Raw genomic sequence first — 22,653 nt, 5'->3', positions numbered from 1 at the left:
CATGCTGTTTTACTCCTCTCCCTCCAACACTGAGGATGCCCCCACTTAAGATTTTCCCATTCTATTTAAAAATTTCAGAGATGATGGGAAAACAAAGAGGCTTTCCTCCCTTCCAGTGCTTTTCTTAGAGCCCTGGCTGAATTCAAGACATGAGACGTAGACCGAATATTTTCCTCCCACCTGTTTTTAGGGCACGACTCAGCTGAAGAACAGAGGAGAAGCTCCTAACTGTGCCCCCATCCAGGAAAATCCCAGAGTAAAAATTGAGAAAGAGGAAAAATGTTCTACGTGGGAATGTTTGGGAGGGGATGCAAGGTAAGAGCTAACGAAAAGGAGCTGCGGCAACATGGACAGGGCTGTAGTCAGAAGCAGCAATATGCTTCTAGGCTGGAGGTCTGGCTGTGTTTATGCTGGTGCATGCAGGCCAGGTATGACTGGAAGGATGACACCAATGGAGAACGAGAAGAGCTGCTCCTTCTCCACTTTCCAGGTGGCAGATTGACCCAGAGCATGCTGACTGTGTCCAGCAGTATTCATGTCCTGTTACAATGCCTTCTGCCATGTTACGTAGACATGGCAGGAGCCTAAGCATTACGAGCCTGCCCTTAGCCACCTTGCAGTCCACATATGTCTCCTGCACACACCCATATAGTCCAACAGCCTAACCATCTTTGCACAGAAGGAAAGCAGCAGAAGAAAGGGTCAGTCCAATGCCCCTTCTCCGAGCTGAATCAATCCTCTGTGGGGATTGCAAAGAACATCCAAAAGCTTCTCTTTGAGGAGCAAACATAAGAAGACTGGCTCAACTGAAGAGTGTGATGGACTACTCCCCTCACACCAGCTATAAGGGGACATCCTCATCCTCATCTTCATCCTCATCCAGGTCAGTGGAGCGTAGGCTTATGTCCTTGAGGATGTCTGAGATGTTTTCAGCAACCGGCCCTGTCAGCTCCATCTCTTCCAACTCAGTATCAGTGGCATAAGTGGAGCACTGGCCTTCCCCCTCTTCATGCAAGCGTGAGGGCTGGGGGGAGTGTGAGCAGGGAGGCAGTGGGCTCTCTGTGCCCAAGTCTGCTGCTTGCTGTGCTGCCACAATGCCGTTGTCCTGCCGGCTCCACACCTGAGAGGCCTGGCTGACCTTCTCACTGCTGATGGAATTCCGGTTGGTATCGCGGAAGCTGGCGAGGGGTGGGCGGAGGCGAACCCCAGAGCGTGTGGAGCCCTCTATTGCTTTCTGAAGCTATGAGAAGAGAAAAAGTTCAGAAAAAATGGATGAAAGGGAGGCTGACCCAGCCCTACCCAGAAGTTCCGTCTACTCTCCAGGGTAAAGGGATCACAAATAGAGAGAGTCACAGCTCTACCTCTGGGGCCTGTGGAGATCATCTTTTACACAGGTGGTGTAATTTTTCATTCCACGGTAAATAACAAATTCCACACCACTTTCAGAGACAGTAATAGCCACTCAGTTAAGAGCATGACATTCATGAAAAGGACGAACCACCTAGCATCCCTGTAAACAACACCTGCTGCCTTCTCTGAAATACAGTCATCCATTCCTCTACGCAGCTTCCAAAGGGTTGACTCAGAATTCAACACTGGATTGAAAATGTAGCGATCGCAGTTATATATATTCCCAGCTGGATCCTCCAACACCTGTAAGTTATTGCAGTGATCCACAGGATATTTGCAGTTGATTAGGAGGAGATGAAAGGAACTGTACTTACCTCTTCCAAAGCCAACACTCCCCTCAGCTTCCCCATACTGGTTACATAGGCATGGCTGAGGCCCAGTAATGAGAACAACGTATGCGTCTATGAGCAAAACCACAAAAGACCACGTCAGGGACTTTGGAAACTGGTAACACGATACTTGTTGCTAGAGCTGGGACTTGGGATTTAGAAATGGGAATCACAAAGGCGCACAAGTCTGCAGTCATCCCAATGAGAAACCACCTCTTCCCCTTTTGTAGCTAGCAAATACTACCCTTTGGTCCTTCTGCTGGGGAGTCATCGTTGGGAGTGTGTTGATGATGGAGAGCACATTCTCAAGGTCACTCCCATCCTGCATCTGGCAAACAGATTCACATGCAACACCCTGGGTATCTGGGGACTTACGCAGACCCTATTTCATTTTGGTTCTGGAAATGAAAGTATCATGTAGTAAGATGCAAAGTCAGAACCTGCTTAGGTCATTTATTCCAGTGCTTTCCTCAACACTAGAGATTTCTTTTTTCCTGTTCCAGAATATTGCCTGTCAAAACGTAAGCTTGTTGCTGCTTATCCAGTGCAGTGGGAACACTGAGAACAAGTTATTCCCTTTCTCTTGCAAAGCCTTCTTAAAAGGGCAGATATCACACTGCTATCGGTCGTCTTTTCTTCAGCTTAAATATACCCCATTATTTTACCGTTCTTCATAGATCAGGCTTTCTAAAACTTTCAGCATTCTCAGTGCTCATCTGTGGGGTATTTCCAACCTCCAAGTTCTTTAAGCTAAGTTCTAGCTGGACTTTACCTGTGGCCTTACATGAAGTCATTCTTTCACAGCTGGTGTTGCCTTTTTTTTTTAACATCACATGAGACACTGAATGTCATGTTCAACTGTAAACTAGGGAAAAATCTCATTTCTCAGGAACAAGACATTTTACCCTAACGTAAAAGAAGATCAGACTGGTTAAACACAATTTGATCATGATAAGCTGTGATATTCTTGCCATTGTCACTAGTCTCACATTTAGCTCTAACTATGCATGCCTCAGACAGTTTGAGTATTTATTCCTGCATTTTTTGTGCGTCCAAGCTAAGCTGATGGGTCACATATTTCAGAGTTTCTCATTTACTCTTTTCTACGAGAGGTATGAAACTTTCCCCATTTGCAGTCTTCAGGTATAATTTGTTGTAACCCCTGTATTCGCAAAGATAAATGCTAGTGGTTTTCAGATTACTTCAGCCAGTCCTTTAGAAAACATCAAACTCATCTTAAGTATATGCTAACCTGTTCTTATTTTGCTCAAGGCTGAGATCTTACCCCTTTGATAACAGTAATTAATTAATTTTGTGCAAGGCATATGCTGACCGTTTACGTTAAATGAATATTGATGAAAACATGCACTGTGCACTTTTGCTTCAGTAGACTGCTTTCCCTTTCCATTGCGTGAAAGCCCAGGCCTCTCTTACTCCTGATATACGACTGCTTTTATCCCCAGTCATCCTGTGCTAACTCTAGAAGTTGTATGATCCAGCTTCCTCTTTCCTTGTGCTTCAGTTCAATGAAGAGCCTATGATATAGGGTAGTTTCAAGCAACTCTACAGATAGCAGACTCTACACCCTGACAGAAATACCCTGAGAAATCCAGGAGTACTCATTCCAGTGCTGCACGCTGACAAAGCAGAGTGTAAATCTCAATGTAATGCCCCCAGCAGCAAGGCATACAGTGGCTGGAAAATGCTATCTGGTGTCCAAAAGCGATTTTAATAAATGTGCTCAGACTTCTTATCATGTAGCCTTTAGTTTTGCAGGAGATTGGAGGTACACGCGGAAGGTTGTAGGAACAAACTGACTTCTGTAGCTGGCTATGGAAGTAGCTGGTGATAGCAGTTGTAGGTGAAGACAAAGAGAAGAAATAAGTCATAGACTAGACTTGCAATGGTAGATAGGGTGGAGAAAAACGTGGAGAGACATCTGTACCCACCTTGTGCAGGGAAGTTCTCTCCACCAGTTGGAAAGGGGAAGGGTCTATGCGGCAGCTGTCAAAGCACACGTTCTTGTCCAGCTCCTCCTGTTCCCAAGCATCTATCTGACACAGGAAAGAAGAGGAATCACTCTTACCGTAATCAGCAGTGTCACTGTCTTGTGTACCCAAACTAGTCCCATTCTCCTGTTAATGCTTCTTCCCTTCCTATGTAGATCATTCATCTTGCCCGTTATATCACACCCCTCAGGTTTCCCATCCCTTCCTTGCCAGATGTCAAGTCCCTATGGAAACAGAGCAATTCCAGTACCTCAGAGGTTTTCTGAGAAGGTGAAGTTTTGCTCCTTCCTGCTTAAAGAGGGAGTGAACATCTTAGCTTTCCTTTCCGAGTGCATCTTTTCCTTGTCATTGCAAGATAATAGTTCCTTTGTGTAAAAAATGAAGGAACAACACAGACCCACAGACAGATTTAGGTGAGGGGTACTGTGGAGGTCTCTAGTCCAAAACCCTGCTCACAGCAGAGCTGACTTCAAAGCTAGATCAGATTAGTCAGAGCCTTACTCAGCACATCTAGCAGAACAATCTCTTCTCTTATTGGGCGAGACTTGCCCGCTGTGCAACTCTAAGGAGAAAATGGCTTTAGCTATGGCTTTATGTGGCAATCACTGAGGTTGTCGGAGTTCAGGAAGTATTGCAAGTGATAGGAAATGGGCAAAAGAAGCACTCAATTAACGTCACTCCCTTTCTGCATCCAGTCTTACCTCTTCTGGCCTCATTGTGTCAATGGCTTCCAGTGGTTCCTGTGGGAGAAAACACTGTTCAGGACAGGCAAAGAGCCCACAGTTTCACAGAGTACAGAAAGGAAAAATTTGCACAGCCTCCTCACCCCTTGTGATCCCCTTTTTTTCCCAAATGGTATGTTACTGAGTGTTTAGATTTTCTTTCTATGCATGGTAAGGTGTACTCTGTACTTGCTGTGCTTCCCTTGCCAATGAAGATTGACTATGGAATGCTGGAGCAGTTCAGGTGCCTAAACATGGTCATCTAGTACTGCTTTAGATGCTCTCAGATGTCCCACATGGGGTCCAACCACTGCCCTAGAGTGGATGAGTCTCCCATAGGCTCTGTATGATATCCACCAACCCTGTGAAGGTATGTCAGATACCCAAGGGCATCTAACATGGCACAAGGCAAAGGCATTTTTTCATTATTATCTGGCCAAAACTGGTTGCCAAATGGAATAGAACTGCACTTTATTCCAGGTTAGCCAAAACAGCATTAAGTTATTCACTGAGAAAAAGATGCCCACACTCAATCATGATGGTAGCCTTGACACCTGAGCACAGATGGCTCTTTAGGAAAATGCACGCTCCTTAACAGTAATCACACTCTTTCTCCTTGGAGAGAGTTCTCCACTGATGCTGTCAGAGTTCAGGACTGTAAGTGTGTTCACACTTTGGCCAAACGCTGAATGGCTCTGAGTAGTAGGTTCTTTTTCCATTGCATTCCCTTCCCTCTTCAGGATACTACTAGGCTCTCTGTATCCCTAACCTGGACGGCACTCTCTGTTTCAAGTGGACGGTTGTAATGGCACAAGAGCTGCTGGATCAGTTGCCTCAGACTCCTGAAATTGCCTGAAGGATGAAAACAAACACGTGGATAAGAGAGAAGAACAAGTGAGAGACAAAAATACAAAGCCCCATGCCCATGTCCTTGCCCAAGGCAGGCTGGGAAATAATATGAGGGACATGGTATATGACAGGGCTGAGCCAGTCACAATCTAGCATTCAATTTGTAAGATGGTGTCTGGGACATGCCAGAGTAAATATTCCCATGCAATACCTTTTCCTCAAGGAGAGGAAACAAACCATTGCAAAGTAGCCCTTGCAGATAATATTCATAGATCAGTGTCCCTGAAGAAGAAAACCCAACAAAGCAGAAGCGAGACTACGAACACAGCAAACAATCTGATACAAGGGATAAACTGCTATGACTAGAGGTTTCTGCAGTCCGCAAAGAGACTGTGGTTTGGAGGATGGGTATGGAAAGGGGAGGTGAGAATTTGGAAATGACATCAAAGACAAAACATATCAACAGCCTGAATGTGACAGGTACAAAGGGATGAGGAGTCCATGGGTTGTGCCAGCAGTGTAATGGCGGGAATGAAAAAGACTGCAGAATTATTCTCCCGGGCAGGACAGTCAGGAATTAGCAAAGAGGAGGAGATAGAGTTCGGTGCTGTTGTGAAGTGGACGAGACTGTGGAGCAAGGTTGGTCAGAAACAATGACAGGCTGTGAGCCAAACTAAAACTTATGGCAGGGAAAGCCTCGTGAAGCCACCCCTGCTCCGTGTCCTCCTGTCACTCCTGGATCACTCAGTACTAGCTTCACGTAAAATGTCTCACACGCTGTCCTTGGTTTGATGTGATTCTTTTTCTGATTTGGTAAGGAAGGTGGATAGCTGTCCCACCACTCTACTGCCCTGGAAGCATAACGTGGATTTTCCTGTGCCTTAGAGGTTTAGTCATACATGAGTGGTGTTCAGGAACCAGAATGTCCTATATGCTATACTACATGCTAACCTTTGGGTCCCTAAAAGCACAAGCCTCTGTCACTGACGGGCACAAGGCCCTGTCCTCTGTATTCATTCTCAAGATTGGGCTACACCTCCGTGCTTACTCACTCTCTGCATATTTCAAGACATATAAAGGGAAAAAAACCCCACCATCCTGCATCAAGTATACATTATATATGAATCAAAAATGAGTGATGAGTACAGTCTTGGAAGCAAAGCTAATATAGGCCTGGGTGGCACACAAAGAACACAATACATCAGTGTTTTTCCATCATATTAATGTAGCTGAATCAAAGAGATGCGTGTCCAAGGGAGGAGCTGGTCAGCTTTGGAGATGGCTGAGCAACAGCCTAAGCTATTCAAAAAAACAAGTACAGATGTTTAGCTCTCAGGCTGCTTTTCCCAGCAAAATTCATTCATGGGGTGAAGGAGGCAAGAGATGGGACCCTTCCATGCAGGATCTCCAGAAAATGGCCAAGGAGATGTTATTGCAAAGGATGGAGTGGGGAGTACTGACAGAGAGAGAGAGAGCAGCCTGCGTGGGCCTACTTTTGCCACACTCTCTGAGGGATCACAAACAGAGGATACTTCCAGGTACGTTACACTGATGTTGAGGTGCATTAACAAAGTACCTTTAATACAGGAGCAGAAGAGAAAGCTCCTTCTCTCAGTCTCTGGGAAATCAGCACCTCGCACAGGCATGTACACACAGTTAGCATGAAAGCTTCCACAAGCTGGCTAGGATGGGGCTGAGGCATGCCAGAAGTTGTCATACCTGGGAGTTGCTGTGGCTCCGAAGTTTGTTTAAGAGGACTTGTCGGGCCGTTGGGCTCCTCTGGGTAACTGGGAGTGGGACTTGGGGGCCGAGGCAGCTGTTACGGAAAGGAGAGAAGATAAAGTCCACCCTGTGTCATTTCTTTCTCAGCCTCTCCAAAGGCTGCTTCTTAAGCAGTCTCTGTGTTGCAGTCTCTCCACTTCTGTCCCTCACCTCTCCCTTCTCATCTGTATCCTCATCCTCATCAACATAAGCAAAAGATTCATGCTTCAGCTTTGGCAGGGTTGCCCACGGTCCCTTGCTGTGCCCATCGTAGGGTGCCTCATACAGCTTCTGCTGCATTTCTCTGTTGAGGAGCCGTCGCCGTTCTGGGCTTATATGTCTCTGGAGGAGAGCCTGCAGTTCAGATCGCTCTACAGACCCCAGAAGGATCATGGTCTCTGCATAACACAGAGCAGAGAAGCCATTAAGCCACTTCAAGGTTTTGGACGTCCCCTGCCACACACTGCCCCTTCCTCCCTCCAACCTCTTCAAAGTGCTTGGACTTGTACTATCTAGAGCTATACGAGAGTCACTGACCGGTGCTGCTAGTTGCTGCTAATGCACTGTGGGGCTGTGGGAAGCTCACCATCACCACTCCTCAGCACCACATCAGAAGCAGGCTCTTTACGTATGCAAGATTCCCCCCTGTTGTCACAGTTCAGTCCACAACCTTCCCACACACCGCCCTTACCTGCGGTATCTGCTTCACTGCCCACACTCCGGCTTACCCGTCTGACCAGCTGAAACAGCTTTCCGTCACGCATCATCCATAGCGGAAGATTTTTAGGAGGATATTTTATGTAGTGGGTCACACTGTCTCCTTCGTAGCATGTAATTTGAAAGCTATCTTCTTTGGCCCTTTAAGCTGAGAAAGTCTCCAGCAAGGACCAGTTTCTCCGCAATGCTTACCTGGTGAGTCCACCAAAGGCAAAGTCTTAACAGTGGTGCTTTGGAGTAGAGTTTGCAAGTCTCGGTATTTACAGTTGGAGGAGACGAATTTCACATCTTGGACCATAATGTCCTCAACAAAGATATTGTATTTGCTGTGAATTTATGGACAATAAGGTGAAGAGTTAGCATATTAAAAATGTCTAGCAGATAAATTTCTTGAAGAAATATATAAATGACCACTTTTTAAAATAGTGTTCTCAATACAGTTGCTAAATAATCTTCTGTGAGAGTAACCACAGAGGACTTTCTAACAGGATCGACACAGATTAACTGGATTTTCATCACAGTTGTATTCCACTCCGTTACCCCTCACCATAAAAATACACACATATATATATATGTATAGATGTTTTATATATACATACCTATGTAAATTATATATACTAAAGAGAGGAAGAAATGTAGATGAATAACTGAATTTTGTTTTAAGCAAAATATCCAAATAAAGTGATATTCCAAACATTTGCTGGAGAAAAAAAAAATCCAAACCCCACTAAATTCAGAAAAAAATGGAAAATGAGACACTTGATTTTTAAATTTTTAACCTGAAGCAATTTAGTAATATTAACAGAAATTCAGTAACATTGCAGATTATTCAGACCTGTGCTTTCAGTGAAAAAAAGACGACTTTTCTCCATTTCTGTGTATGAAGCCTAATTCTGCTCCACCACTTGTTTTGTCTCACTCCAGGCCTATTCTGCCTTTTTATTTTATACGTAGTACTATCCCCTTTCCATGATCTTTTATTCTCCCATGGTCCCATCCTCTTCTGCTTTATTTCTTTGCCACTCCCCACCTCCACCTCTGTTTTACTACTATACCTTATGTGATTCCAGCCCAGGTCTGGCAGGTAGGGTAACTTCTTCACCTGGATGATGCTGTCATAGAGGCTGGGCTGCAGACTCTGAGCCACCATGTTGGCAAGAATGACAGCCACCATCATGGGGAGGATGTGAGAGATCTGACCTGTCAGCTCGAAGCAGATCACAGCAGTGGAGACAGTGTGGCTCACTGCTCCTGTCAGAGCTGCTGCACCTTTCCCAGGTAGGGTGGAAAAGGAATAGGGAGAGAAGACTGTCATACAGAAACAGCATGTCATGTCAACCAGGAAAGTCATGGGGATGGGATCAGGCGAAGAAAAAGACAGACATGGAGACTCACCAATGACAGCATACCCTCCCGGTAAGATTTGATAGACAATACCATCGAAGAGGATCCCGTTGGGAAAAAGTGCTGCCATGATTTCCCCAATAAGACGCCCAAATGCAGCGCCTGGAAAATATCACTGACAATTATGGAATTAACATCTAAGGAACACCCAGTCTGTGCTGTGCAGCTATGCTGGGCAATCACTTGAGTATTTTCTAACAGAAACAAAATCAAAACGTACATTGAAATGACACTGAGGACTAAAGAGTAGTTCTCAGTTACAGAATATAGAAGTTAGACTCCAAGAGGACAAAAAGGTACTAAGGCAGGTAAATACAGTTGACCCCTCATTCTTCCACTTAGGCACACCAGGCACAGTGGTATTTGTGATTCCCAGGTGGGAGGAAATATTTTCAGAACATGTACAATGTCAGTCCAGATCACAGTCGAGGCCCTTCACACACTCATTCTATGAATGTCTGAACCCTAGACTCACAGCTTACAGAAGAGTTTAGGTGGGAAGGGATTTTTGGAGGTCTTGTTCTGACCCCTGATCACAACAGGGCTAATTTCAAAATGCGATCAAGTCACGCAGGGCCTTGTCCAGACAAGCTTTAAAAGTCTGCAAGGATGGAGATTCTCCAGCCTTTCTGAGCACCTTAACCAAGGAAAAAACTTTTCTCTTATGTCCTATCAGAATTTCCCGTTGCAACTTGTGCCTTTACCTCCTATTTACTGTGTGTCTTTAAGAGAAGTCTTTCTGTCCTCTCTGCATCCTCCCCTGCTGCATTAGGTGATGAAGGCCACAGTTAGATCCCCTCTTGGCCTTCCCTTCTGCAGACTGAACAAGCCCAACATCCTCAGGCTCTCCTTGTCTGTTTTGTGCTCCGCCTCCCCAACAATCTCAGTGGCCTTCACTGGACTCATTGCACTTTGTCAAAATCTCTTGTATTGGTGGATGCAGAATGGCACAATATTCCAGAATTGTGTCCAAAAATGCTGAATGCAGGGAAATAATAAATTTCTTTGCCTTGCTGCCTAGGCTTTTCCTAATACAGCCTTGTTTGTGGTTAGCCTTCATCACTGCAAGGGCATACTGCTGACTCATGTTCAGTTGCTGCCTGCCAGAACCCAGAGGTCCTTGGCACACAGCATTTCATTTAAGAGCTGTGGATACTTAATGCTGAACTTCATGAGCTTGTATACTTTAGTTTAACATAGCCTCTCTTTCTTAACTTTAGCATCATATTCTTTTTAATTTTTGGTCTTGGAATTAAAACCAGTTAAAACCCAATAAGCTCCCATATGTTACCATATTTCAGTCAGAAGAAATGAATAAGTAAGTGGTGGATTACATTGCAGGCATAGTTTTGAGGTTATCTCTTCTAGTTGGCCTTCAGGGGGGAAGGGAGCAACTACTACTAATTGTAGGATGAAAGTTTCTCTGTAGATGAAGAGGCAGAGAAATTAGAAAGCCGTGGCTCAGCATTCCTCCCCATAGTGTGGCTTTCCTTATGTAAAAGGACAGAGATTTTCTCCTTAGCATTTGGATTTGGGGGGTGGGAAAATGATAAAAGGAGAGACTCAGAGGCTGGTACATAGCCTGTTAACCAGGCTTGTCATAGACATCAAGTGATGACTCCTCATCCACTAGAAGAAACCTACTGGGTATGTACACAGTGTCTCTCTCACCCTCTCCACCTGTCAGACCTACATGCTGCAACACCAAATTGAAACTCACCTAGAACAAAAACAGGCATGAAGCCTCCACAGGGGATTGGCATCGTGGTAGCAATGACAGACATCCAGAACTAGAACAGAGGCAGAGGGTGCAGACGTTACTGAGCAGCAACAGCATTTCATAGAATCATAAAATCATAGAATTGTCAAGGTTGGAAAAGACCCTTAAGATCATCGAGTCCAACCGTTAACCCAGCACTGCCAAGTCCATCTATACCATGTCCTCGAGCACCACATCTATCCGTTCTTTAAATACCTCCAGGGATGGAGACTCAACCCCTGCCCTGGGCAGCCTGTTCCAATGCTTGACCACCCTTTCGGTGAAGAAGTTTTTCCTAATATCCAACCTAAACCTGCCCTGGCGCAGCTTGAGGCCGTTTCCTCTCGTTCTATCGCTTGTTACTGGGGAGAAGAGACCGACCCCCACCTCGCTACAACCTCCTTTCGGGTAGTTGTAGAGAGCGATGAGGGCTCCCCTCAGCCTCCTCTTCTCCAGACTAAACACCCCAGCTCCCTCAGCTGCTCCTTGTAAGACTTGTGCTCCAGACCCTGCAGCCCCACTCTGGTGCCCAGCCTGTGAAGCCTCGAGGAGACATGTTCTGAGGGATCTGGCAGTTCAGCCAGAAAGTGAAGGGTAAAAGGGCTGTGGGGTGTGAAGGGGAGCTAGAGGAACTCTGGCAACACACCAACACTGATGCAAAGGACTTCTGGGCAACTGCTGTGGTGGTGGGGAAGCTGAGTCACCATGGGGATGGATGAACCTGAGAACTCCTTTGCCTTGGACCTCAGAAGCTGAGATTTCTTACTGCTCCAAACAGCTGAGCTTTTCATAGAACATGGTTGTCAAAATTTCACAGACTCGGAAAGATTTCAGTGCAAAGCAAACTCTGGAGGTCTCTCCCCCAACTCCCTGCTCCCAGAAGGGCTAATTCCTAGGTCAGATCAGGTTGCTCAGGGCCTTGTCCAGGTGAGTTCTGAACATCTTGAAGAATGGAGATTCCCCAGCTTTTCTGGGCATTTCTGCCACTGCTGACCCATGCTCCAGGGAGAATTTTTTCTGAAGTCCAACTGTCATGATTCCTTTATTATAGCTTGTGTCTCTTGCCTCTTGTCCCATCACTATGTTGGGCAAAATGATGAAATCTGTCCTGGTACTGCTAAGACCAATTCAAATGCTGACTTAGCCCAGCACATATAGACTTCTGGAGGCAACAGCCTAATCTTACAAACACCTCAAAAGCCAATGTGCTCAGACTTTCTCAGGCAATATGACAAGATTTCCACAGTTGAGGGAAACACAGAGAATGTTGCTGTTTCAAAAGCTTGTACAAAGAAGCGTACTGGCAAGCTGTCCCTTGCAGCAGCAGTATCATCCATAGGAGAGAGACGACCGTGGTCCAGCACATCAAAAGCAATAATTTCAGGTACTTCAGGATCATATTCTCCTCAGAGTGGGCAAATCCTTCCTGTTCAAGGTCCACCTTTGAGGAGGCGATGCCTCTGCAGACATTGTTGTAGCTGTAGACAGTGAGTTTGGTGAGAGGAAATCCACCCAAGACAGCTTTACTGCTGTAATCCTCATAGGATGGTTGGCATAAAAGGGAAAATGAAGCCAGGATGTAGTCTTCCATTTAGGAAAGCCCTCTACAAAGGTAACAAAGAGCCAGCAGAACAGCATCTCTCAGCCCATGGTAGAGGAACGTGCTGTGAGGATGGGTTGGACCATCAATTTGATACTGGCTGTTGCTCTGCCTTCCATAAGCCATTTGAATAGTCCAGAGGAGAAGTTTCTGGCTGGCTACAGAGGCCAGCAAGCTGCAGAAGTGGAGTACTGCTAACTAAGCTCTGTCTTTGCAGCACCGAACCCAGGCCAAATATGGCTGAGAATTGGGACTATAGTGCAGTGGAGAATCAGGCCAAGTCTTTGCCCAGAGTTGAAACAGCGGTTTCTTTTTTATGATGTGGTCTATCCCAACTCTGAATATATCCAGTAGAAAATAAACTGCTTGGAGCAGTTATCTAGTGAGTTGAGGAAGCCTTTAGTTAATGGGACAAGGCCAATGAATCTAGTGTCTGAGGATACAACTCTTCCAAAGAAGAACAGATGGACTCAGGATAGATACATCATGTAGTCCATCCCTCTTTTATTCAAGTAAATGAGACCTTATCTGCTTGATACACTATAATCAGAATTATCACAGAAGCAGAACCCTTAACTGCCTGTCAGAAACTTGATACGGTGCTTTACTTTAGGTGGAATCAGCTGTGTCAATCAATCACTGATGTCCATTCCTGATCTACTGAAATGTTCAACTGATATTGCAAGGTGGTCTCAGCTCTTCTGCTCCTTTGCAACAACAAAAAAAAAAATCACCATTTCTATGATATTTTTACCCTTATATTTTATTTTTTACCCTTTAGGAAAACCTCTTTCTTGCTACTTGTATTTTGAATACTGGGATATAATGTTTTCTTCTTTCAAATCTCTTCTCTTGCTCTGTCATGTGTCAGTTACACAGCTGATCCGTTCAGTTGCAACTTCCACAGACCATGTCAGCTCAGAACATTTAATCCACTGTTGCTTTCTGAGAAGTGAGCAAACCTGTTTTTAGCTGCATTTCTCCATCAAGTTACAGTACTGCTAACAAATCCTTGAGCCTCACACAACTATAGGTTGTGTTTGCATATTCTTATTTGTCTCCTATCTGTAATCAGGAATATTAAGTAGACTGTATTAGACTTTATTTAGACCAAATATAAATAATTTGAAAGCTTTTTACTCAATTACTCATTTTTCTGGAACTTGAGAAATCTTTCCTGACGTAGTCCTCCCTACCAACATAGTGGGCACTGAAGGTCATTCAGCAGGGTGCATGAGGAAGATGACCTAGGGAGCAGTGAAGGATGTCACTCGATTAAAGCCAGGAAACTATTCCCTAATAATTTTAGTAATCTTGCATTCAAGACGGGCAAAAATCACTTCAAAAGATGTAAGACCCCATTTCAGTTGTAGTGCTTCATTCAATACCCAGCAAGTACTCATTGGCAGTTCACAAACTATTTTACAAAGGATCAAGAACATTCACTCTGAGTGGAAAAGGGTTATGGTGAACTGGGTTTCTTACCTTCATGAGGAAGAAAAGCAGGATGATGATGAAGACACTGACTTTGGGATGGATCCAGGCAGCAGATTTCCCTAGGATCTGAGGGTCCCCTGTGTATTTTGCCCAGGTATAGTTATCAAAGAGAGAGCTGATGGCTTCCCGTGGCATCAACTAAACAGCAAAAAAACCCAGGCATGAACCATGAGATTAGATGGAGTAAATATTCTACCCCTGTTCCAAGAAAGTGGAGGAGATTTTTCCTTTGGTAATTCATGATTATGAGACTTAATTCACATTTTTAGCCTTCAGGAAGAGAGATGGAACTTTACCTGAACTGGTGAAAGGATAACTACTTTTGCACATGGGGTAGCATCTTCCTTATTACTTGCTTAGGAGAGTGGACCTTTTTCAAGTTTTATATGAAGGAGATAGCAGAGATCATAAGTCTCAAAATACAGTCCCTCCTCAGTCCAAACTCCTCCCAAATCTTTCTTCCCCTTTCCATGACATGAAACCTTATGGTTTATTGGGGCACAGGATAAGGGGAGACTGTTCCGCAGAACTGCACGGAATTGCAAACGCACATCCCACTCTCACCTCTCCTGCCATGAACTGCCCAAATCCTGGAGGAAAGGTCACCGTTGCTATAAGGAAGGTTATAACCCCAGGGTATATGAGGCGGCTGAAAAGGAAGAAAAGTTTATTAAAATATAACCTCACATTCTTTTCTTGTAGCACTGTCATTTCAGGACTATGAACTCTTATTTCTGTGAAAACTCTCTGCCACATCTGTAGCCATTGCTTTGGAGTGCTGCTACTGGCAATTTAACACCTTGCTCCACTGATCATCACCATTCACAGAGAGTTCAACTGTCAGCAAAGCCATTTTTCCCATCAGAATTAATGTAATGGAAGGGATGGAGGGAGAGAGGGATGTACAAAATGCACAGACTTGAATACATGGGGGGGATGCGTATTTACAATGATGTGTTGACCTATCGTCAAAAGCCAGCATCTCCTCCATTTGTCCTGTTTATGCCAGTCTTGCCTCTTCATCCCCTATGCAACGTATCCCGTCCTAGTGTATTTATATGTAGGGTTTTTTTATACGTTTATGCATGCATCCCCCATCGCATTAATTCTTATGAAAAAAACTGCTTTTCTTTCCGTTGAATTGCTGACTGTCACAATTTTTGCAAAGGTGTCCTTGGTGGCTAGTGGGTCTAGCTGTGCTGGGCCAGTGGGGCGTAACTGGACAGCAAGCTGCAGCCATCTGTGTTTTCCTACTGCTGTGTCCAGTCCCAGGATGGGTTTCTGGGTACACTGTGACACTTCATGGGCACTAAGACGACATGAGTCTAAGCTGCCTCCATATCCTGGACTAATCCCGTCAGGCCTCCCCTGACAAATTACTGTGTTCCCTACAGGAAGTTCTGGCTGAGATGCTGTGGTATTCAGGAAGACCAAAACATAACCTTTAATTTCTTTCAGTCTAAGAACCTACAAAATTCTGAGAAATTGGTCAAAAGTTTAAAGTAAATTCCTGCTTTTCTGGCTCTGCTCCACTTGTCTATTAACTTTGTTTGATCACTCTGCTTGTGCTTGTGGGTAACGCTACTTAATGAAGAAAGACAATTTTTCGTCCATATAATAAATTAAGTTAGTTTGAGCTTCTCTTTGAGTAGTTGTTTGCTTCTGCTCAGATCTGCAACTTGCTAAGAAATGTAGGTCCTCCACACCTCTCAACTTAAAAAATTCTCATAGCATCAGATCTCTTCTGTAAAGAGACTGAAGAGATTTACAGTTAGCCACTTTTTCTTCTTCAGGTTATAACTTTGGAGGTTATAACTTTATTAGAGAGGGGAAAAAAGTATCTTCAAGTGCCCTGCAAAACCTTTATTGCTAAGATTTTTATTTTGTTTTGCATTTCTCTTCCATGCTGCGATTCACACCATTTGGTTACTATCAGTTTCAGCTTTTGGTTGCTTCATGCAGTAATTGCAATGCTGCAGCACATTCTTTACATTTTTGCCTACATTTTGATTTAAAAAAATTAGATTTTAAAGACACAGATTTCAGTTGTATTTCATTTTCTTAAATATAAATGATGTTGAATTTATTTTTTACAGATTCTAAAAAAAATAAGCAGAAGCAGCATGATCTTAAGAATCATTGATTTTCTAATTAAAAACATTTTCTGTCCAATCAGTAGTTTCCCTTGTCCTGGTTTTGGCTGGCATAGAGTTAATTTTCGTTCTAGTAGCTGGCATAGTGTTGTGGTTTGGATTTAGTATGAGAATAATGTTGATAACACACTGATGGTTTAGTTGTTGCTGAGCAGGGCTTGCACTGGTCAAGGACTCTTCAGCTTCCCATGCTCTGCCCGGTGCACAAGGAGCTGGGAGGGGGCACAGCCAGGACAGCTGGCCCAGACTGGCCCCAGGGCTATTCCATACCGTATGGCATCATGCCCAGTATATCAACCGGGGGAGTTGGCCAGGGAGCAGCGATCGCTGCTCAGGGACGGGCTGGGCATCGGTCGGCGGGTGATGAGCAATTCCATTGTGCATCACTTGTTTTGTATATTCTTTTATCATCACCATTATTATTATTGTTTTCTCTTCCTCTGCTGTCCCATTAAACTGTCTTTATCTCAACCCACGGGTTTTACTTTTTTTTCCCAATTCTCTCCTCTATCCCACTGGGGCGGGGGGAGGGTGAGCGACTGGTTGTGTGGTGCTTAGTTGCCAGCTAGGGTTAAACCACGACACCTCTTAATGAATATTACAGAGTCTCCATTCTGAATCAGGAAGCTATCTGAAACTATTGGGGCTGGTCAAGAAGAAAATCCAGCTCAGAACAAATTCTCTTGATGTTTGCAGATATCGTATTCTCATATAATTTCAGTTTCTCGTATTTTTACTATTGTACACTTGAAATAGTTCTACTAGCTTCCAGAAAGCATTTTTTTTACTATCCAATACCAGTAAGGTATAAAAATCTGGTCCCTAAAAAGAATATCTTCAAAGGCACTCACTATTTGGTGAGAAACTGGCTCAGAGCTGTATGGCGCCGGATGCATAGGACCACTTGGCGATTGAGATAAACAAAAAATGCTCCAAGGAATCCAGAACATATCCTAAAGTGGAGAAAATGAAATAAAATGATATCAAACAACAGATAATACACAAGCCATCAACCAAGAAACTGAGTTTAAGTGTTTTTCATCTTCAGCTCTTTATGAAGTCTTTTAAACGTCACCTAGAGGGTTACTCCTACAGCAACTCACTTGAAGACATTCACTCCCTGATGAAAGGGGAGAGATTATTTTGGACCTCTCTGTCACACACAATGCCATTTGACCACTTAAATTTTCTCTTGCGTAGAGGGGGAAATCTCATCTATAAAAACTTATAAAATAATCTGTAAAAATAATCTGTAAAAAAGGACTGACAGATCTCAGTGGGGGCTGGAGAAGAGCAGCTGGGCAAAGCCCAGTATTGTCAGAACTTAGACATCAGGTTGGAACAGGAAATAGAAAAAAATGAAGGAAGTTTAACTCTGATTCAGCAAAATTATACACCTACATCAAATATTAGAGGTAATAGCAACTCTTGTGCCTAAAGCAAAGTATGTCATCTCTATGATCCTCATCACTTAGGCCTATGTTTCTGATCCTAATAAAGCCAAAAAAAGTATAGTTGTCTAAGAACTGGCCTTGATCCTTGTGCTCTCTAGCTTAATGAGACCTGGATAAATAGGGCCTAATAGTGAAAGGTGAAGTAAAAAAAAAAAAAAAAAAAAAGAATGAAAAAAGAGAGCATTTAGAATTGGTAAGGGGAAGTATTATTTTATGTGGAAAATAATTAACCCTCAGAATACTGAGGATAAACAGATAACATTTTCATTCTATTAATTTATTAACTTAATGGAATTTTCCTTTCTTATATGTTATACAGGCCTTTGCCAAATCTCATTCAAAGATTAATTTAGCTCACTTAAAAAGTTGTATGTTGAAAAAATCCTGCTTGATCATTTAAAAATTGCATAGAAGCAAGTTTAAACTAAATATAAAGCTGTTCACAGAAAAAACACATCCAATGAGCTTCTCTTAAATATTTTAAGCCAGCACTATTTAGCACTACTGTTAAAATAGACCAGTCCCTTAGGCAATATAAGCTGAAAGGCTCCACAGTGAGCTGAATTTCTTTATAATACTTTATACTAAAAAACAGATCCCTCCATTCCTGCCTATCAATTTGTCAGTAAAAGAGAAGTGCTCCACCTGTACACCTTTTGCAAATTAACAACATTTGCTGACACAGAAGAACAAGATCTACCTGTTGATAGTGCTTGGGTTGGCTCAGTTTTTTTGTCCTATCTGAAAGTGAAGAAATACATTGGACAGAAAGAGAGTTCAACTTTGAGGCTTAGCGTTAAGAGAATTTGGAGCATTCCATGTTGGCATCAGGACTTTCTCCAAGACTATCCAAGTCTTTAGCTTTTTTTCTTTTAAACTACCACATTGGACACCTAGGCATTTGAAAGCACTTCACAGTTGTCATATACTCCTTTCCTAGCCTACGTACAGTACTGCAAAAAACCAGCTCTGCCAACTCCGTTCAAAACAGAATGACAAGAAGATTTGCATTCTATCAAGCCGTAAATCATAAGGATTACCTTTGTCCTTGCCAGTCTAAACAAATAGATCCCCCCCCGAGTTCAGCATGCAAGTAATTTAAGGAGAAGAATAAAGTGGATACATATTACTAGCAAAAGCTCCTGTATATTCATAGATTTTCAACATATTTGATGTCTTCAAAAAATCCCACTTGAGTTCATATTCAAGTAAATGAATATGAGAGCAGCCTACTAAAAGGAGCTGGAAAACCTTAACTATATTTCTGGTCTTGGGTCCAGGTCTTGCAACAGGATATGTTCACAATGCCAGCACAGGTATTTGTTCCTTCAGCGTATTCCCTTCGCTAATTCTCTGCAGTGATTTCCCTGGAGCCTCTCTGAAGCTCTAACCCAAGACTTTTCCTCACAGCAATTCCAAACTCAGTTTTTCTCTAGTATTTCCCAATTCTCTTCTAATTTTTCTTAAGCTCATTCTTTCTTTTCCCAAAATTTCCTCCACAAGTGAAACCAGCACAGATATCTCCATGAATAAAATAAAACTGACGCTCATCTTAATAAAGTAACTGGTTTTCTCACTGGATCCAATTACGGTTCAGTTACCCTTGCCACCATGTCAAGTGTACCAGCCTCTCTTGAAAAGGATAACCATTCCTTTCCCTTTTAAAGGGAAACTTCCTGGTTAAATCTTTTGGCCCATTTTTGTCAAGTGAAAAGGCCACACTTTTTGGGTCAGTTCATTTGGGGATGCCATCAACATGGTTAAAAGGCCCTTCAGTAAAACTATACCCAGAACCTAGACTCAGTTAGACTTACTTTTTTTTTCCCCAGGACTTAATTTCTGAAAAAGATATATGGAAAGGAAATAACAAACAGCTTGATAATAGCCGCATTTCCTTCCTTATCCGTTGTGTTACATGGGCACCATTTCTGAAGGAGGAATCCCAACATGCAGAGGCCTTAATTGTGACATTCAAACCGTTTAAAAGAGCTGTAACTGTTTTGCAAAAGAATTCCTAACAGAGCTCACATGATAACCTTTGCAGAGCAAGGAGCCAGGCTCCTGGGAACTTACCCTATCACAGCAAATGCTGGCAGCTCTTGCAGATCAAAGGGGAAATCCATGCGAAAGTTCGTTCTGAACAGGGCTGTGATGGTAACTGTGAGAGAAGAAAGAGGTAGAGGAGGAAAGGGAATAATGACTCTCAAAACTCTCTTTGCTGAGGCAGGCAGTGCTTACATAGCTGGAGAAGCTGTGTCACGCACAGTTGTGATTGCCTTCTAGAAACAAAACTCAGATCCTCTCTGAAGTTACATCTGCAAAATTTTTGACTGGTACCAAAAGAATGAAAGTCTTAGAAATCAGAGATGGAAAAAATCCGCTAAGAACCATCTTCTCCAGCTCACCTATCCTGGCAGTGTTGCACTGCTAAAATGACTCAGATGTTGAAACCTGTCCTGCTTTTACCTGGAGGCACCTAATTGTGTGGAAACAGTAAGTATCTGTATGCCAATAGGTGAAGTACAAATTATGAATCTAGTGCAGCGTGGAAATGCAGCTGAGTGAGGATGGCTATAAATCCCAGCTTGCCCTGGGTGAAGGAATTGTTTGCACAACGAGGAAAGAAAAGAAGCAGTGAAAATCTAGCATTACATGATAATTACAGGAGGCATTAATTACTTGTTAATTGGTCAGACAGGACCAGGTTTAGAGCAATGATTTAATCAGATCTCTGTGGGTTACATTACCTAAGATAGCTAAGCCTGTCTAACAGCATGCTACTATCCAAAATGGGAAGATCTTACTGTTACTTACTCTTACTTACTTACTTACCTCTTACTCTCCCTGTCTCTTCACCCTGTTCCTTCCCTCCCGGTTGCACGGTTCTCCCCTCTCATTGGGCCCACTCTGACACATGTCAAAGCCTTCACTGAGTTCTTTTACCTCTTTAAAACCTACCAGAAAACCTATCTGCTCTTTTCCTGGGTTAGTCCTCTGCCAAGGCAGTGAGTTGAATGGAGGGGTCAACGAACACAGAGGTGGTACAAGGGAGAGGTGGAAGAACAGTCAGGGAGGGAAGATGGTGAAAAGCACGATATCGTCTTTTTTGTTAAATTGGCCCAAGAAAGGGATCATCTCAATTTACTTTGAGAAAACAGATAGTCCAAGACACTAAATGACAGTGCATTAAACGGATAGTAGGGCTCGCTTTCAAAGGTTTTTGCCACAGCAGGGCAAAGATGACCAGGGCAAAGGGAAACAGTCACAGCACTTAGTCTGACTCTTCCTAGGTTCCCTCTCTACTCCCACAAGACAGAAAGAGATTCCTACAGAAAGATTCATCCCCCCTATCTTCGTCCTCTTTCCTGAGTGACTAAGCCATCCTGAAACTGCATAGCTAAGCCCTTTTCCCTCCATTGGCTACAAACTCTACTAGTTTAGTGTAGCTCTTTCAGGGTGAAAGTTAAGAGAAGTAAAAAGAAACAGGAAAGTCTAGTTAATGGGAAAGTCTACTTAAAAAAGCTTTGAACTTTAAAATACCACTGAGCCATGTGTAGAAGTGATCAGAAAGAGCAGGAGGAAGGCAAGGTGTAAAACACTATGGCAAATAAGATGAAGGCTTGGGACATGGTAAAACAGAAATCCCGCAAATTGCAGAACTCCAGTCTTCTGTGATTAGCAAACAGGGGCCTAAGTTGTAGCAGCCAACTGGAATGGGCCAGATGTTATTTGGAAAGTACAGATAATGGTGTAAAGCCAGCCAACAAAGCCATCAGTATCCAGAAGGCAGCAAAGATATTGTGGGTCTAAGAAAGAAAAGAATTTTGGTGAGATGCTACACAACTTATTTGCACCTGTCTACTCTGATGGCTTCCCTACCTTCCCTACTCTCCTGGTAGCAATGATGCAGCTTGGATGTAAAAAATGACGATAAAAGAGGTGTTAAACAAGCTGCGGATTTAAAAGGCATGGAGATCTGAGGCAGATTAGGAATGAGGTGGATGAGCTATTTAAAAAAATAATCCACCTTCTCTAATGAGCATCAGGGCTTCCAGGGACTGGAGGGAGACCGATGGGTAGCTTAGGTGTTTAAGAAGGTTGTGGAGCAATGTGGTAAAGTACAAAGAGAGCTGTTCATTAGCATCTGGCAAACTGCTTAAATACATATAGATTTTAAAAGCAAGCACAACCCTGGAAATACCTGTTTTGAACCTCAAAGCCAAGGAAAAAACCCAGAAGGATAATTCAAATTAATAAAAACTTTGTGACGTGGAGTTTTGGAACAAAATAGTAAAACCAGATTAAGGGGAATGGTGTTTATTTAGATTATTGAGAGGTCCCACATGAGGCTGTGGAGCCTCATGTAGAGGCCCACTGATCAAACAGCAAAAGGGAAAATATTACCATGGATCAGAAGCTAGCCCAGAGAGAGAAAAGAAGTGAGTTTATCAGGTCAGACGTGTAATGACACATGTCATAGTACACATGTAGCAGGAGTTGCTAATTGTTGTCTTGGGGCCCTGTGGATGGATTTGAATGGATTTCTTCAGAGGCCAATATTGGAGCTGATTCTGTTTAACATCTGCATCAATGTCCTGGATGACAGGTTGGAACTCATTCATCAGTGACCATACTGAACTGGGGAGGGAGAAAAAGGGGTGGTTTGTCACCTGGGGGGCTTCGTTCAGAGCGGCCTCCACAAACTGGAGGAGCTGACCAGTACGAACATCATAATTTCAACAAAGACAAATATTTAGTTCTGTACCTGGAACGGCACGTGTATTGGTACAGTCTGGTGGCCTAGCGAACAGGAAAAGCTCTGCTCTCATGCCAGCGGATCCTGGTGGATATGATGCTTATTATGTGCCCTTGTGGCAGTGAAAGCTAACCATATACTGGGCCGCATCAGCAAAAGCACAACCAGCTGGTTGACAGTGGTGACTATTTCCTTCTTTATGGCACTGAAGAAGCCACATCTAGAGAACCCAG

General features: G+C 43.4%; 1 protein-coding gene across 1 annotated transcript in view; it reads right to left on the bottom strand.

Annotated features, from left to right (window-relative positions):
• Window positions 1–841: 841 nt before the first annotated feature.
• Window positions 842–22,653, bottom strand: part of CLCN1 (chloride voltage-gated channel 1) — a gene marked incomplete at its 3' end in the record, with an annotated part of 42,653 nt that continues 20,841 nt past the window's right edge. The window contains exons 9-23 of the mRNA XM_082303940.1: window positions 19,738–19,822; window positions 17,062–17,163; window positions 14,622–14,706; window positions 14,046–14,195; window positions 10,922–10,991; window positions 9,193–9,303; window positions 8,853–9,066; window positions 7,990–8,123; window positions 7,252–7,478; window positions 7,039–7,135; window positions 5,240–5,322; window positions 4,450–4,488; window positions 3,689–3,793; window positions 1,725–1,811; window positions 842–1,240 (exon numbers count right to left, since the gene is read on the bottom strand). Of these exons, the coding sequence (XP_082160066.1) occupies window positions 842–1,240; window positions 1,725–1,811; window positions 3,689–3,793; window positions 4,450–4,488; window positions 5,240–5,322; window positions 7,039–7,135; window positions 7,252–7,478; window positions 7,990–8,123; window positions 8,853–9,066; window positions 9,193–9,303; window positions 10,922–10,991; window positions 14,046–14,195; window positions 14,622–14,706; window positions 17,062–17,163; window positions 19,738–19,822 (1,988 nt within the window). The remainder of the gene's footprint in view (window positions 1,241–1,724; window positions 1,812–3,688; window positions 3,794–4,449; window positions 4,489–5,239; window positions 5,323–7,038; window positions 7,136–7,251; window positions 7,479–7,989; window positions 8,124–8,852; window positions 9,067–9,192; window positions 9,304–10,921; window positions 10,992–14,045; window positions 14,196–14,621; window positions 14,707–17,061; window positions 17,164–19,737; window positions 19,823–22,653) is intronic.

Source organism: Platalea leucorodia, assembly GCF_965183815.1.
Source record: "Platalea leucorodia genome assembly, chromosome: 2".
In the NCBI taxonomy this organism is placed as follows: Eukaryota; Metazoa; Chordata; class Aves; order Pelecaniformes; family Threskiornithidae; genus Platalea; species Platalea leucorodia.
The sequence above is the reverse complement of the archived record's forward strand: the minus strand, read 5'-3'. Positions and strand labels throughout refer to the sequence as shown.